The 16878-nt window shown below is 47.1% G+C and overlaps 1 protein-coding gene across 6 annotated transcripts in view; it reads left to right on the forward strand.

Annotated features, from left to right (window-relative positions):
- The window catches only part of INCENP (inner centromere protein), a 73294-nt gene that overhangs the window by 36095 nt on the left and 20321 nt on the right, over positions 1-16878 (forward strand). For 5 of the 6 annotated variants that reach the window (XM_033927946.1, XM_033927942.1, XM_033927945.1 and 2 more), the window contains 5 exons: positions 1300-1317; positions 8983-9092; positions 9312-9432; positions 10683-10805; positions 13000-13220. In XM_033927946.1, the coding sequence (XP_033783837.1) occupies positions 1300-1317; positions 8983-9092; positions 9312-9432; positions 10683-10805; positions 13000-13220 (593 nt within the window). The remainder of the gene's footprint in view (positions 1-1299; positions 1318-8982; positions 9093-9311; positions 9433-10682; positions 10806-12999; positions 13221-16878) is intronic. The other variant, XM_033927943.1, reaches the window with a different exon arrangement.

Raw genomic sequence — 16878 nt, forward strand, 5'->3', positions numbered from 1 at the left:
TGTATCGAAGCGCACCATCTCCAACTGGATGGCGGCTTGTATCTCTTTCTGTTATGCCCAGGCTGGATTACCCCTTCCCTGTAAGGTCACAGCACATTGGGTCAGAGCAATGGCAGCCTCTGTAGCCTTCCTCAGATCGACACCGATTGAGGAGATTTGTAGGGCTGCCACTTGGTCCTCGGTTCATACGTTCACCTCTCATTATTGTCTGGATACTTTCTCCAGACGGGATGGGCAGTTTGGCCAAACTGTGTTACAAAATTTGTTCTCCTAAGTTGCCAACTCTCCCTCCATCCCATTGAGGTTAGCTTGGAGGTCACCCACTAGTGAGAATACCTGCCTGCTTGTCCTGGGATAAAGCAATGTTACTTACCGTAACAGTTGTTATCCAGGGACAGCAGGCAGCTATTCTCACGTCCCACCCACCTCCCCTGGGTTGGCTTCTCTGCTAGCTACCTGAACTGAGGAGACACGCCCGGACCATCGGGTGGGAAGCACCGGCGCATGCGCGGTGCGGGCATCTCGAAACTTCTGAGTTTCTTCAAGCAAGACATGCTTGCAAGATGTCCGTATCGGGGCTCTGTCGGATGACATCACCCACTAGTGAGAATAGCTGCCTGCTGTCCCTGGATAACAACTGTTACGGTAAGTAACATTGCTTTTCTGTCCCACAGTTTTGTTTTCAGTCTCTACCTGATGGTCATGATTGGATATATACCCATTAGTAAAGATTAACCTCTACTGGTCTGGAGAAGCTAAAAAAAGTAAGTTAGCAGGTAAGAACCTAATTTCTTCTTCTATTTGTACTGATTGGTAATATTAATTGTGAGAATAGTGTAAGTATAAGAGGAACTTTTGAGCCAGCGATTGAAAGTCACAGAGGGATAGAGTGTAGTGAAAGTTTGCGGCTTTTTTCTCCTCGTATTTGGATGGAAGCAAATTTACTTATTGGTAGTAGGTTATTGGCATTAAATTTAAATTTCAAGTGTTATATTGGAAGTATAATGTGTGGTATTTGTACATTTGATGTATGTTTTACAATGATTAAAGAATTTTAGGTTGCTTTGAGAGGGGTGGGTAGGAGGGGGTATATATTTTTATTCTAGATCATATGATATAGATTTTCAAGTGTTATATTGTAATTGTAATGGATGTATTTATGTACACTTGTGTATGATTTATAATGAATAAAGAATTTTTTTTTAAAAAAGCACTTTTTTTATTTCTTAGTTAAGAACACCTCTTATTCAGTGCACATAGTTGTCGGTTATGTGTTTATTTTTTCTTTCCTTTGTGTAGAGACAGAGCAGTGTTGATGTAAGTAAACTCTTTCCATACATAAGGAGGCAGGTGTTGGACTGTGGTTTCTAAAGTACCAAGGGTTGGTGGTGGTGTCTAGGGTTTCTTGGCCACAGGCAATGGTGGTGGTACCAAGGGTTTGCTGGGCAGCAGTTAAGGTGAACTTGTGCCTCTCTGGGTACAGTTTCTTTTTTTTTTTTTTCCAGTTCTTTATTCATTTTTTCATCTTACAAGTACACAATATTACATCATTTGAACTTATACACATCACTTGAATTTCTTTCTATTATCTTAAATACATAAATTTACTCCGTCCACCACCTACCCTTCCCATAAATATTGTAATCAAAAATATCATAAATATTACATTCATATTTATTGATTAAACCTTAATATAACTGTATTCTACCCCCTCCCCATAATTATTAAATATACTTTCAGTGTAAAATGGCATCTAATCACTTAATAAGTTATCAATGGTCCCCAAATTGTAAAAATTACACTAGACTTAATTACACGTTCTGGTGGAATTTGTTGTGCCATATATACAAAATGGAGAGAACTCTGGGTACAGTTTCGTTTAAACCCCACTTCTCATTGACTGTCCAAACCACTGTAGACAAATAGGTTCTGCCTTCCTACTGGCAGATAGAGACTGAGACGATGAAGGCTGTGGCATCACCCTGTAAGAGGTCTTGTATTTATCCCAGGACAAGCAGGCAGGTATTCTCACTAGTGGGTGATGTCATCCGACAGAGCCCCGATATGGACATCTTGCAAGCATGTCTTGCTTGAAGAAACTCAGAAGTTTCGAGATGCCCGCACCGCGCATGCGCCAGTGCCTTCCCGCCCGATGTACCGGGCGTGTCTCCTCAGTTCTTTTCTTTCCGCGGAGCTGAGAAGTTTCACTTCATTCTGCGCTGACTGAATTTCAGTAAAATTTGCCTTCTTCGTACCGCGTGATTTGTTTATTAGTTTATTTCTATTTAATTTAGTATTTCTTTTCAAAAAAAAAAAAAAAAGTTAAAATTATTTCTTCCGGCGGTTCGGCCGGGCCGGCCTCGTGGCTTAGGCCCAGCACCTTCGACCTTGCGGCGACGATTTTCCGGCCTATGTCCCGGCCAATCACCGGTTTTAAAAAGTGCAGCAAGTGCCAGCGTGCGATTTCGTTGACTGACCCGCATCGACGCTGTCTTCAGTGTCTTGGTCCAGAACACATACCGAAATCGTGCCGGCCTTGTTCCACGCTTACTGCGCGCTTGTTTAAACGGCGCTGCTTGCTCTGGGAGTCGATGTTTAAGATGGAGACTGCTAAGGAGCCGTCTGCTTCCACTTCTACTGATGTTTCGCCGGTCCGTGCGAAACCTGCATCGACGACCCCTGCATCTGGCCTTGTGAAGCCGGCATCGTTCACACCGACTTCAGCCTCGAGTTCGGCACCGGTGCCTGTCCCCGTCTCCACGGCTCAGGTACCGCCTTCCACTGTCCCTCCGGTGGTCATCAAATTGCCTAAAGCTAGCAAGCAGAAGCACTTGGCCACAAAGGAGCGCGAAGACCGTGCTGGAGGACCCCCTTTCGGTGCGGATCCCTCCATATCGGCTTCGCTGCGATCCCTACTGGAAGCTCAGTTTGTCGAGCTTATGCAGTCTATGGGACCCCGGCTTATTGCCTCCATTCAGGGTGACCTCCCGGTCCCGGTCCAGGGGGGCAGCCCGCCCCCTCCCCCTCGTCGTTCGATCTCACTGCTCAACGAGGAGGATCGGCGGAGGGCGGCGGGAGCCTTGAGGCGGGCTTCCTTTAGTGATATGCCGCCTTTGGAGCCCATCACGCCTCCTCGCCATCAGAGTACTATGCCAGCCCCTGATAATCGGAGTCCTGGGCATACCGCATCGCAGGAAGAGTTCTTCCGCACTCCATACCAGGCCTGGGTGGCATCGCGTGAGTCCGCATCCTTGCCACATCTACGATCCACTGCATCTAGTCCCATCCATTCAGTGGAAGCTTCGGGGGACCGTGCGATGCATAGGAGGTCTCGTTCTCCATCCCGACACCGGGAGGGGCATCGATCTCGACACTCGTCTCGACACTCCTCGCGTCATTCGGAGGTGTCTCCGCAAAAGAAGATGCAGCGTATGGGATACTCCTCGTCGGATATATCCCCGCCTGAGGGACCGGAGTATGAGGAACCATCTACCTCCTATTCTCCTTGCCGCTCCCAGCTCTCTCTGGACCCGGAGGCTTCCACTTCTTCTAGTCCGTCTCGCCGGCCGGCGCTGGCGGACCAACTGTCCTTTTCTTCCTTCCTCCGACAAATGGCGGATGACTTGGATGTAACTTTGGACACTGGTTCTCGATATTCCAAGGAGTATCTGGACACCATGCACTTGCCTCACCCTCCGGCGGAGTCGCTCCGGCTTCCTCTGCATAAACTGCTTGACCAGACTTTCATGCGCTGTTTTGAAACTCCATATTCCCTCCCTGCAGTTCCCAGCAAGTTGGATGCTCGATACCGCATCGTCCACCATAAGGGGTTTGAGGGGGCGCAACTCTCTCATCAGTCCCTCCTGGTCGAGTCCTCCCTCAAACGATCTCACCCCTCCCAGGTTTACGCCTCAGTACCACCGGGCCGAGAAGGGAGGACGATGGATAAGTTTGGTAGACGTATCTACCAGAACTCTATGATGGCGACTCGAGTACTCAATTACAATTTCTTCTTCTCTTCATACTTGGACTTCTTCTTGCCGGTACTACGCAAGTTCATCCCTTTTATTGATGCTCAGGCTCGATTCGAGTTTGAAGAGGTGGTGGCAACCCTTTCCCAGTTACGCCTTTAGATGATGCAATCCTCCTACGATGCCTTCGAGCTCTCGGCACGGGCTGCTGCCTGTTCGGTGGCCATGCGTCGTCTGGCATGGCTTCGTACGATTGATATGGATCCGAACCTCCAAGACAGGCTTGCCAATGTGCCTTGTGCGGGGTCGGATCTGTTTGATGAGTCTATCGAGACTGTTACTAAGAAGCTTTCGGATCATGAGAAGTCCTTTCAGTCTATCCTACGACCTAAACCCAAGCCTCAACAGTCTCGTCCCACTAGGCCGCCTTTGATTTACCAGCGGCGTTATCAGCCGAGGCAAGCTCCTCCTGCGAGACAACCTGCGAAGAGACAGCCTCCTCAGAAGCCTCAGCAGAAGCCTCAGATGCCAGCTGCACCCAAGGCTACTCAGCCTTTTTGACTCTCTTCCAGGGAGCATAACCGACCTCGTTCTGTCTCCCCCCCGTTTTTCCCATTGGGGGTCGTCTCCATCATTTTTGTCATCGATGGGAGACCATCACCACGGACCTTTGGGTCCTTACCATCGTAAGAGAAGGATACTCTCTTCATTTCCAACGGGTCCCCCCGGACCACCCGCCAAGAGAGTATCCTTCAAACTTGACGCAGACCGCTCTTCTCCTTCAGGAGGCTCAGGCTCTGCTTCGGCTTCGGGCCGTCGAGCCAGTTCCATTAGATCAGCAAAACCAGGGGTTTTACTCCCGGTACTTCCTCGTTCCGAAGAAGACGGGCGATCTGCGTCCCATTTTGGACCTTCGAGTCCTCAACAAGTTTTTAGTCAAGGAGCGGTTCCGCATGCTGATCCTTGCTTCTCTCTACCCCCTCCTCGAGCAGAACGATTGGTTATGCTCTCTGGATCTCAAGGAGGCCTACACTCACATCCCTATTCATCCGGCCTCCCGCAAGTTCCTCAGATTTCGGGTGGGACATCTACATCTGCAGTATCGAGTGCTTCCTTTCGGCCTGTCCTCGTCTCCCAGAGTCTTCACGAAGTGTCTGGTGGTGGTGGCCGCTGCACTCCGGAACATGGGTCTTCAGGTGTTTCCATACCTCGACGACTGGCTCATCAAGGCCCCGTCAGCTCCAGAGGTCATTTCGGCGACCTTGACTACCATTTGTTTCCTGCAAAGCTTGGGCTTCGAGATCAACTTTCCCAATTCACATCTTCAGCCCACCCAGTATCTCCCCTTTATCGAGGCGGTCCTGGATACCATTCAATTTCGAGCGTTCCTTCCTCCTCAACGCATGAATGCTCTCCTTCTACTCTGCCAGTCGGTGTCTTCTCGCCAATCCATCTCAGCGAGACACATGATGGTCCTCTTGGGCCACATGGCATCTACAGTTCATGTGACGCCTTTTGCCAGACTGCATCTCCGAATTCCTCAATGGACCCTGGCATCTCAGTGGACACAGGTGTCCGACCCGTTGTCCCGTCACATTGTGGTCACTCCTGCTCTACGGCAGTCTCTTCTTTGGTGGATGACCTCTTCGAATCTATCCAGAGGTTTGCTGTTTCACTCTCCTCCCCACCAGAAAGTTCTCATGACCGATTCTTCGAACTACGCCTGGGGGGCTCATCTGGATGGTCTTCGCACTCAGGGGTTCTGGACCAGTGCGGAACGACTCCATCAAATCAATCTTCTGGAGCTCAGAGCCATCTTCAATGCTCTCCAAGCTTTTCAACATCTGCTTCGCGACATGGTGATTCTTATTCGCACAGACAATCAGGTCGCCATGTATTATGTCAACAAACAAGGGGGCACGGGCTCGGCCCCTCTTTGCCAGGAAGCTCTTCGAGTCTGGGATTGGGCTGTTCGCCACAATGCCTTCCTCAAAGCTGTCTACATTCAGGGGAAGGACAACGTCTTGGCAGGCAAATTGAGTCGTCTTCTCCAGCCTCACGAATGGACTCTCCATTCCAACCCCCTTCATCAAATCTTTGCACAGTGGGGAACGCCTCTGATAGACCTCTTTGCCGCCCCCCACAACTTCAAACTGCCTCAGTTTTGCTCCAGGATCTACACTCCTCATCGCCTCGAGGCAGATGCCTTTCTACTGGATTGGGGGAATCGCTTCCTGTATGCGTTTCCTCCGTTTCCTCTCATTCAAAAGACTCTAGTCAAGTTGAGATCAGACCATGCCACCATGATTCTGATTGCTCCTCGGTGGCCCAGATAACCTTGGTACTCCCTTGTACTTCAACTCAGCAGCAGGGAGCCAGTACTTCTTCCAGTGTTTCCTTCACTTCTTACTCAACAGCAAGGTTCACTACTTCATCCCAACCTGCAGTCCCTCCACCTGACAGCTTGGTTCCTTTCAACATGACTCCTCACCAGTTCTCTCAAGCAGTGAGGGAGGTCTTGGAGGCTTCCAGGAAGCCTGCTACTCGACAATGCTATTCCCAAAAATGGACTAGATTTTCTTCCTGGTGTATTTCCAATGCCACGGAACCTCAACGAGCTTCCCTATCTGCTGTGTTGGACTATCTTCTACACCTGTCTCAGTCTGGTCTCAAGTCTACCTCAATACGAGTCCACCTGAGTGCTATTGCGGCTTTTCATCAGCCTGTACAGGGGAAACCTTTGTCTGCTCATCCTGTGGTTTCTAAGTTTATGAAAGGACTTTTTCATGTCAACCCTCCTATCAAACCTCCTCCTGTGGTTTGGGATCTCAATGTTGTCCTGTCCCATCTCATGAAGACTCCGTTTGAACCTCTCAACAAGGCTCCACTTAAGTATCTCACCTGGAAGGTGGTTTTTCTGGTGGCCCTCACGTCTGCTCGCAGGGTCAGTGAGCTTCAGGCCCTAGTGGCGGATCCACCATTCACAGTATTCCATCATGACAAGGTGGTTCTTCGTACTCATCCAAAATTCTTGCCTAAAGTGGTCTCTGAATTTCACCTCAACCAATCCATCGTGCTTCCAGTGTTCTTTCCAAAGCCTCATTCTCACCCTGGAGAATCTGCTTTACACACTCTGGACTGTAAACGTGCTTTAGCTTTCTACTTGGATCGTACAAAGCCACACAGAACTGCTCCTCAACTTTTCGTCTCCTTTGATCCAAACAAGTTGGGACGACCTGTATCGAAGTGCACCATCTCCAACTGGATGGCGGCTTGTATCTCTTCCTGCTATGCCCAGGCTGGATTATCCCTTCCCTGTAAGGTCACAGCCCATAAGGTCAGAGCAATGGCAGCCTCTGTAGCCTTCCTCAGATCGACACCGATTGAGGAGATTTGTAAGGCTGCCACTTGGTCCTCGGTTCATACGTTCACCTCTCATTATTGTCTGGATACTTTCTCCAGACGGGATGGACAGTTTGGCCAAACAGTTTTACAAAATTTATTCTCTTAAGTTGCCAACTCTCCCACCATCCCATTGAGGTTAGCTTGGAGGTCACCCACTAGTGAGAATACCTGCCTGCTTGTCCTGGGATAAAGCAATGTTACTTACCGTAACAGTTGTTATCCAGGGACAGCAGGCAGCTATTCTCACGTCCCACCCACCTCCCCTGGGTTGGCTTTTCAGGCTAGCTACCTGAACTGAGGAGACACGCCCGGTGCATCGGGCGGGAAGGCACAGGCGCATGCGCGGTGCGGGCATCTCGAAACTTCTGAGTTTCTGTCTGCATTCTATTTGTCAGACTCTCTATTTCCTCCTTCACAACTTTTATATTTTTAGCGTTATCACTTACTATTTCTTTAATTTTCTGAAGTTCATTCATCAAATCACTGTTATCAATTTCTTCCTGAGGCAACGGGACCGCTGTCGGGGATACCAAATCCATTTTTGTTCTTTTTTTACTTCCTGGTCCTGAATTCACCGGATTACTTTTACTAGTTTTACCCGAAGCCATTTCTTACTTCAATTCTCTCTTTTCCTTCACTTTTCTTTAATTTTAACTGCTAAAATCTTAATAAAATTTGCCTGTCACAACAGAGCTAATCCTCTACCCAGCCATCTTCGTGCGCTGCAAAGTTCTACCATTTCAGCATATCTTTTTGCTCTCCCGGTCAGATTTTTGGTTTAGTTATACGTGTACAACCCAAAATCTGACCAGGAGAGCAAAAAACCCCTAAATCTCTTAAATCAAATATCAATACCAAAAAAAAAAAGTAAATATCAAAGAAAAATTAAGTGCTCAAACACCATTTCCATACCAGCATCGGTATTAATGAAGCAGTGTGCCACACATTGCACCCTTCCTTCCTCCTTAGAAGGCATATGTATTACATGAGGTCTAAAATGCTGTATTCAAATGAGAAAAGCCCAACTCAGAATAATACAGAAATGGCTTCCATAAAAACAAGACTTAGAAAATAAACACCTGCAAAAATTAAATAAAAATGAATGACACATGTACTAACAGTGAGAAATGATAGTGTGCTTAATCATACCAAATTATTCAATTAGCAATGAAGAAACAATCAGAAGTGATAAATCTTTTAGATTTTATTTAAATTGCTTGAGTGTATTTTCCTAGAGGTCTCTCGATATGGACTGGATTGCTATTGAATTTGATTTTTGTATTTTTCTTGCAAGTTTCTTTATTGTACTTTGAACTAATTAAAAAATTGTCTAATAAAGGGATAAATCTTATAAAGAGTCAACAATGAGAAGCCAAAACACAGTTTGTTTTGAGACTTTATGTGCTGAGATTTTGTAATAGACCTGTTGCTGGTTGACCTGCTTCTTTGTTGACCCCTATGTGTTTTGGCTTCTCTGCAGCTTCTTCTGTGTTTGTTTTTTGTTTGATTCCTATGAGATGCTTTGTATTCAAATGGTGGAGGGACTCCATCTAGTGATTTGCTCTTTACCACTATTTATTTAATGCACCTCTTTTATACCCATTAGGAGAAGGAACGACAGCGGCAGGAGAATTTGCGTAAAAAGGAGGAAGCAGAGCTTCTGAGAAAGCAGAAAATGGAGGAAGAAAAGAAAAGGAAACTGGATAAACTCAAGCTGTAAGAACCTGTTTGCATTCCCCTGATGTACTGGAAGAGGGAAGGAGCTTTTCCTGGTTAGAGTTTTTTCTCCCCCCCCTCCTTCTCCCTTTTGCGTTCTTTAGTGGATAGACAGTGTAGGGCTGAGTTGGCTTTTCTGTGATATCCTGCTGATGGTGCTCTTATTCCCCTGATCTTATTTCATCCATTTCATGTTAATGTAATGTGTTTGCCTCGCAGACGACGAGAGGAGCGCCTGAGGAAGGTAGTGCAGGCCCGGGAACGAGTAGAACAAATGGAAGAGGAAAAGAAGAAAAAGATAGAACAAAAATTTGCACAAATTGATGAGAAGAATGAAAAGGTATGAGAACAGTCTCTAAGCAAATGGCTATGTCCTGTACAAAGACCAGATTATGAATTTAATGTACAGCAAAAGACATCCTCTGCTTGACTATTTAATTTTCTTGTTTTTGAGAGGCATAGCTGAGATTTGCATATAGAGAACCTTTTGCTCTTGGCTCTGTTCGCTAAATTCTTTGTTAGTGCATTAAATGTGAGCCTCCTTGTCATGTCCAGTCTTGCTCTGCCCTTGACAGCAGCAATGTATGAAATGTCATTGGCCATGCCATGGAGGGGTGGGAGGCAGCCTCCTCCAAAATTGCAGCCCAAGCTCTGGCAGCAGAAGAGATCTACTGCCTGAAACCGCCTCTTCTTCCCCCCCCCCCCCACCCCCAAAGTTCTGCTTCAGCAGTGAGGAATTTGACGGGATGTTTTCTGACACCAACCACTCCTCTTGCGTGGTGAGTTCACACATGAACTGAGTATACATGGGAGTGCAGATGTCTGTCTGTCCAAGTTAGATTGTAGGCTCTTCTGAGAAGGGACCTTCTAGTAAATGTCAGGAGTGCAGATGTCGTCTGTCCAAGTTAGATTGTAAGCTCTTCTGAGCAGGGTCCTTCTAGTAAATGTCAAAATGTACAGCGCTGCATACGCCTTTTAGTAGATGTCAATGCCTGATGTATGCTGCAACTTCTACACTACTCAAACACTTGAAAGGGTAGGGTAGGGGAATCAGGCAGTAGATCTATGGCTGGTGAAATTTGGGCATCCCCACCCGCAAAAGTAAGATTTTTAATTTGGGTGAGGGAAGAGCAGACAGGACATCTGTGCCTCTCATTCCATCCTTGAGTGGTTCCCCCTCCAATAAAAAAGGGTTGTTGGCTATGTTTCTAACGTCAAAGCCATTAAACTCAACTGGTTTGTATTGCCTGACTTCCTAGGAGACACCAACCACCCCCACCATTCACCAATCTAATTCAGGCTTATTGCTGAAGTTTGAATAATGAGTTTCTGATTTAATTATATTTAATATATTGCCCTTCGTTAGGCAATAACGGAGCACTTTACAATTATGGCTTAATTGTTTTAGACATCTGTAGTGTGCAATCTGTAGTAATGAAAGCTCCTACCAATTCATTTCTTACCCTTCATAAATTGCTTACAGGGGAACAGGCAGCAGGGAGCTTTCTTCCAAGTATAAGGACTCTGCTATGATACTTTTTTTTTTTTTTTAACCAGTGTCCTAATAACTGATTTGTGGTCTGGTTGTAGGTGCGAGAAGATCGAATTGCAAAAGAAAAAGCCAAGAAAAAAGTGACTGCTAAAATCATGGAAGACATGGAGCTACGAAGAAGGCAAGAAGAAGAGGCCCACAAACAGAAACTGCAACAAATGGTAGGGACTTACTTACTGACTGACTCTAAATCAGTTGCTGTGTGCTAGGGGAGGCTGCTGACATTCCTGTTACAAGGACTTCAGTACTTTGTAAAGGAATGTAGTGTAGAGCTCTCCCTCTTGACACAGGATTTATTTTAGTCTCTTATGACGTTATTGCAGCCTTGGAAAGGGCCTTATGTTTGAGTTGCAGCGATACTGGTGCATTCCGGAGACAAAACAAAATCCAAATAGCACCAAAAGGTTCCGCAAAGGAAATGAGGCAACAAAACAACAAAGATTGTGGAACAGAAGATTGATGTACCAGTTTGTAGTTTAATAAGCGTCCAAATAACTTTAAAAACCAATAATCATAAAAACAATCCATCAAATTTCTTTTTTTTTTTATAATTCTTTATTCATTTTATAATTTACATCAACTGTACAGTAATTATCAACAATTAAAATACAACATCACTTGAAAATCTACAACATCATTCAAAAAAGAAGATTTAACCCTAACCCCCCTCCCAAATTCATATACAACAAATATATACCACATGAATATAGTAGCTTATTTCATTCATACACCTTTTATTAGTGGACAATCCAACCCCCCCACTTGAATTCCCCATGTATATTAAATTGGGAAAAGTGAAAATTAGTCATAATAATTTATTAATGGTCCCCACACATCCTTAAATTTATTAAAGTATCCTTTTTGAACTGCCAACGCTCTTTCCATTTTATACAAGTGGCAAACTGAGTTTCACCAAAAACAATAATTCAACCTTTTACAATCCTTCCAATTATATGTTATTTGTTGGATGGCAACTCCTGTCATTATCCCAGGACAAGCAGGCAGGTATTCTCACTAGTGGGTGATGTCATCCGACAGAGCCCCGATACGGACATCTCACAAGCATACTTGCTTGCAGAAACTCAGAAGTTTCGAGATGCCCGCACCGCGCATGCACCAGTGCCTTCCCGCCCGATGGTCCGGGCGTGTCTCCTCAGTTCTTTTCTTTCCGCGGAGCTGAGAAGTTTACTTCAGTTATCATAGACATGCCAAATAAAATTGTGTCATAAGACAATGCTACATGATTTTCTAGCATACAATTTATTTGGTCCCAAATAGACTGCCAAAAAGCCTTAATAAATAAATGGACAATAAAACAAAAAATGATCTAAAGTTCCAGCCTCGAGATGACAATGCCAACATCTATTAGACTTAGAGCAATCCAATTTTTGTAAATGAACAGGGGTCCAGAGAGCTCTATGCAACAGGAAAAACCATGTTTGCCTCATAGATGCAGACATTGTACATTTCATCCTCCAAGACCAATCCATAAAATTTCATCAAGCAATAAAACTTTTATTGATTATGACAGGAGTCGGCATACAACATATCACCAGGAATTGGAGGAATTATAGCAGACTTAACTATACTTTCTGGCGGAATTCATTGTGCCTATTTACAAAATGGAAAGAACAATTACCATACTAAAAGGAAATTATAATAATTTTAAAAAGATCTGGGGGCCATAGACAACTTATTGCAATGATTAGATACCATTTTCCGGGAGAGCACAGACACACAGGATCAGTCTGAGGACTTAAATCAACAAGTGTGGCTGCATTCCCCTGCTGTTCACTCTCTCCAAGGTAGAGAGAACAAGAGGGCACTCTCTAAAGTTAAAAGGGGATAGATTCCATACAAACATAAGGAAGTTCTTCTTCACCCAGAGAGTGGTAGAAATCTGGAACACTCTTCCGGAGGCTGTTATAGGGGATAAACACCCTCTAGGGATTCAAGACAGTTAGACAAGTTCCGACTGAGCCAGAACGTACGCAGGTAAGGCTAGTCTCAGTTAGGGCAATGGTCTTTGACCTAAGGGCCGTCGCGTGAGTGGACTGATGGGCACGATGGACCACTGGTCTGACCCAGCATCAGCAATTCTTATGTTCTTACTGAGAAGCCCCCATTACAGGTAAGTAACTTTGCTTTATGGCCTTCCTTTTTCTAAAGCTTTATTCACTGTGAGGAATCTTTCTATAAATGTAGCCCAAAAGTTGCTTCTATTGATTTACAGATCACAATTTAACTAAGTTTTAATTTTGTTGGATTTTGATTCCATATGCTAAATTAATGGGGGTCAGAATTAAAATATGAGCATACAGACCCGTTTGCCTTTTTTTTTTTTTCCTTGGCCAGGAAGAGGAAGAACGGAAACATCAGGAGATGATGCAAAAGAAGAAAGAGGAGGAGCAGGAGCGGATCAAGAAAATTGCAGAAGCAAAGAAACAGGCAGAGGAGGAGCAGGAGCGGATCAAGAAAATTGCAGAAGCAAAGAAACAGGCAGAGCAGGAGCTCCAGAGAGAGCAGCTGCTGGCGGCTGAGAGAAAGAAGGAGCAGGAAAAGATCCAGGCACAGAGGTACAGGTTGTCCCACATCCTCCAAACACAACCTTTTTATTAGCTGATATTGAATTCAGTGGAAACTGTGACCACCTGCAATTTCATATTCTGATTAAACCCTGGTAACTTTTCATGAAAATGTTCTAAAGAGGTATCTTGTCTGTTCTGGGAACCTGGTTCTTCCTATGTTAGTGATGGGTAGGGGGAGCTTCCTGTGGAAATACTTTTCTCTGTTGGTAAGAGAGTACACCCTAATGGAGGTTGTGTGCAGGCATTCTGCTCCGTTGAGAGCCACAGCGTTAACATTCTGCTAGCAGTGAAGCTGCAGGTGGTATGTTTAACTGGGTGAATATCTTCTGGTCGCAAACTGTTGCAGAAGAATGTCGCTCATATCTTTTCAGGCCCCCTCCTTTACCAGTGGAGTATAGTTTCCTCTCAAGTTTTTCCTTCTGTGATCAAACTGAGGTGTGTTCTGATCTGCTCTGTTCTGTTTTTATTATTTTCAGGTGTATTTTATCAATTTCGTGAGGCTTAGGTGCCTAGAGGTCCCCAATTTGGGGCTACTCTGTCTGGGAGAGGATGCAGATTCTGTGCGGGCAGTCTGCAGCTTGTGGTGCAGACTGCCCCTAGTTGTACCTGCTGAGCCAGCTGTTTGGATTTGGAAGCTCAAGAACCATGCCCCTGGAAGGTAGCTCACCTGATTTGAGCACAGCCTCTGGGGCCCCTGTGTGAATCCCTTTGGGTTTCAGGGAGCTGGCTGCATTTTCTACTCCCTCATCGCGACGCGAGGATCTGTGGGGGTTGAGTTCATTCAGTACTGGTCTGACTGGCAGCCTGAAGATCTCCAGTTTAGATCACTTCTGACAGAAATTGAGGCAGAAAGTTGTCTCCATACAGTTAGCTGCAGAAAAAGCTGGTGCAGGCACAAGCACAGCATGTTAAGTACAGCCCATTCCCTATGGGGAAAATTGAGGGGGGGGGAATCTGAATTTGATTTTTAAAGGTTTCTGAAGCCAGAGATAAGGTCCCACACTTCCAAAACTCCTTTCCCTGATTTATTTGAACTTCAGGTGATCCCCTACAGGGCTGTTTTTGGCATGAATTTGCTGGTGGCAGCCATCTTGGATTTTAAATGATCTTTTTTCTAAAGCCTTCATCTGCCTCAAAACCTCTCAATTTCACTCAAAATTGACTCTGGTCTCTTTAGCCAGTTCTGCTCCTATAGCATGCCAGTTTTGTGCTGGATGGTTGGCTGAAGAGTATCCATGAGGCTTGCAAGGGAAGGACAGGAGTCTCGGGCTTAGTCTTCTATGAGTCCTCTAGGGCTGGGAAGAAATCCCTCCGAGACCCTAAACAGTAATTCTTTAGCACTCTCCAGACCAGTAGAGGTTAACTTTACGATTGGGTATATATCTAATCATGACCAGCAGGTGGAGACTGAAAACAAAACTTTGGGACAGTATATCCTAGCCCCTCCTCTCTATTTCCCTCAGTCTTCTTTCAGTCTCCAGCAGGTGTTGAGTGATCTGTACCCATCTCCCTTGGTAGGGCTGTTGGAATTTGTTTAGAGGTTTATTGTCCCTGTTTTTAGCCGGACGGAGCTTGGACGGACTCTGTTTGGGGGTTCGTCCGACCTCGGGGGTGTCAAACCCGGCGGGTCACGAGCGGGGTCCCTCCCCCCACTTCCTCCACCTCCCCATATTTTTTTAGAGGAGCCTCAGCAGTAAGCCTTGCCCCCTAAATCAAGCAAGGCATATTGCTTCGAGAGCCTGTGGAGTCTGTTCTGTAAAAAAAAAAAAAAAAAAAAAAAATCCTGAGGTAGTGCTGGTCTGGAGGGTTGTATCCCTTTAAGAAAACTGTATTTTACTGTATTTTTTCAACTAACCGGCACTTTTTTACAGCTAGGTCGCGTATGGAGCAATGAGCACTTCTAAAGGGAAAAAGTGCTCATTGTGCTCCAGACGCGAGGCACTCGCGGCCGGCCTGTGCAAGCGGTGTTCAGGCCGGTGCGGTGGAGGAGCTCCGTCGGCAGCGGCTGCAGGCGCCCAGAGCTCCCCGCCGATGGTGCCTCGCGAGTCGGCAGGGAACGGTGGAGAAGCCCGGTCTTCTCCGTCCGCCCACGGAGGGATTCCCCGAGCCGCCGACGGTCGGGTTTTTAGAGGATTCCCTCTCAGCTGATATTTTGACAGCTGATGCCGGCTTGCCTGTTTTAGCGGCTGAGACTATTCAGGTCTCTCAGCCGCTTCAGGCTGTGGAGGGAGCTGTTTTGGCGGGAAAGACGCCATCTTCTCTGTCTGGCCCCTCCATTTTGTCTTCCACCTCAGGTGACCTTCCCCCTGTTTTGTCTAAGCAGGGGCAGGTTTCTGCTGGGTCCCCTGCTGTGGCAGGGAGTCCCTTGGGACCCTCGGGGGGTTTTTCCCCTGATTTTTTTCTTTTCATTATGCAAAGCCTATTTTCAGGCGGCTGGGGGTCCCGGTTGCGCCCAGGGGGTCTCGGGGGGTGGGGTTTCCTCCGCGCTCCCTGCGGCTTTGCCTCTCTCGTCTGACGTGACGTCCCCTCCGCCGCCTCTCTTGTCCAAGCGTCCGCGGGTGTCGTGGGACGAGGATTTGTGGTCGGAGGAACGTGTCGGTATGGAGGAGGACCTGGACCCTTCTGAGGAATTCCAGGACCCTCTGGAGGGGACGGAAGCTGGCGGCGGGTTGTCGGGTTTCCCGTTCTCCAGTGACGAGGCGTCCGTGGTGCGCCTTTTTCAGAGAGATGAGCTGCCTGACCTTATTCAACAGGTTTCTTCGGCTTTGCGTTTTGAGGACGCGCCGCCGGAGACTCCGCGTGTGGGGGACCCTCTGTTACGAGGGATCCGTTCCGTTTCCCGCTCTTTTCCTATGCATCAGGATATTCGGGATATTATTCTTGAGCAGTGGAAAACGCCGGAGACGCCGTTTCGGCTGGCGCGCAGCATGGCTCGCCTGTATCCCATTCCTGAAGGGGATCGGGCTACGTTAGCTTCGCCAGTCGTGGATGCGGTGGTCTCGGCTATTTCCAAGCGGCATACCGTGCCTGTTGAGGGCGGTTCTGCCTTGCGGGACTCTGAGGAGCGCAAATTGGAGACCATCCTTAAGCAAAATTTTCAAGTCTCTGCTTTTGGGGTCCAGGCGGCTATTTGTGGGGGACTGGTCGCTCGCGCCGTGTTTCGGTGGGCGGAGCGGGTCTTGGATCGAGAGTCTGACGACTGGTCTCTGGTGGATCAGGAGGTAGCAAAGATTGAGATGGCTGCCTCATTCCTCTCGGATGCTCTGTATGACTTGGTGCGGATCTCGGCTAAGTCCATGGCTTTTGGCGTGGCCGCAAGGCGTGTGTTGTGGCTGCGCGCTTGGGCGGCGGATGCTGCGTCCAAAGCTAAGCTTACTAAATTTCCCTTTCGGGGGTCGTTTTTATTTGGAGAGGACTTGGATAAGTTAATTCAGACTCTGTCGGACTCGAAAGTTCCCCGTTTGCCGGAGGACCGTGCCCGCCCGGCGTCTCGGGGGGGTGCGGCCCGGGGGCGTTTGCGGGAATTTCGCAAGTATCGCCCTGGGCGTGGGGCTGCTTCTTTCCAGTCTCCGGGGTTTTCCCGGGGTCGGTTCTTCCAGCGCATGCAGCCCTTTCGGGGGGCCCGTCGGGGGGCAGGGAACCCCTC

Source organism: Geotrypetes seraphini, chromosome 19, assembly GCF_902459505.1.
Source record: "Geotrypetes seraphini chromosome 19, aGeoSer1.1, whole genome shotgun sequence".
In the NCBI taxonomy this organism is placed as follows: domain Eukaryota; kingdom Metazoa; phylum Chordata; class Amphibia; order Gymnophiona; family Dermophiidae; genus Geotrypetes; species Geotrypetes seraphini.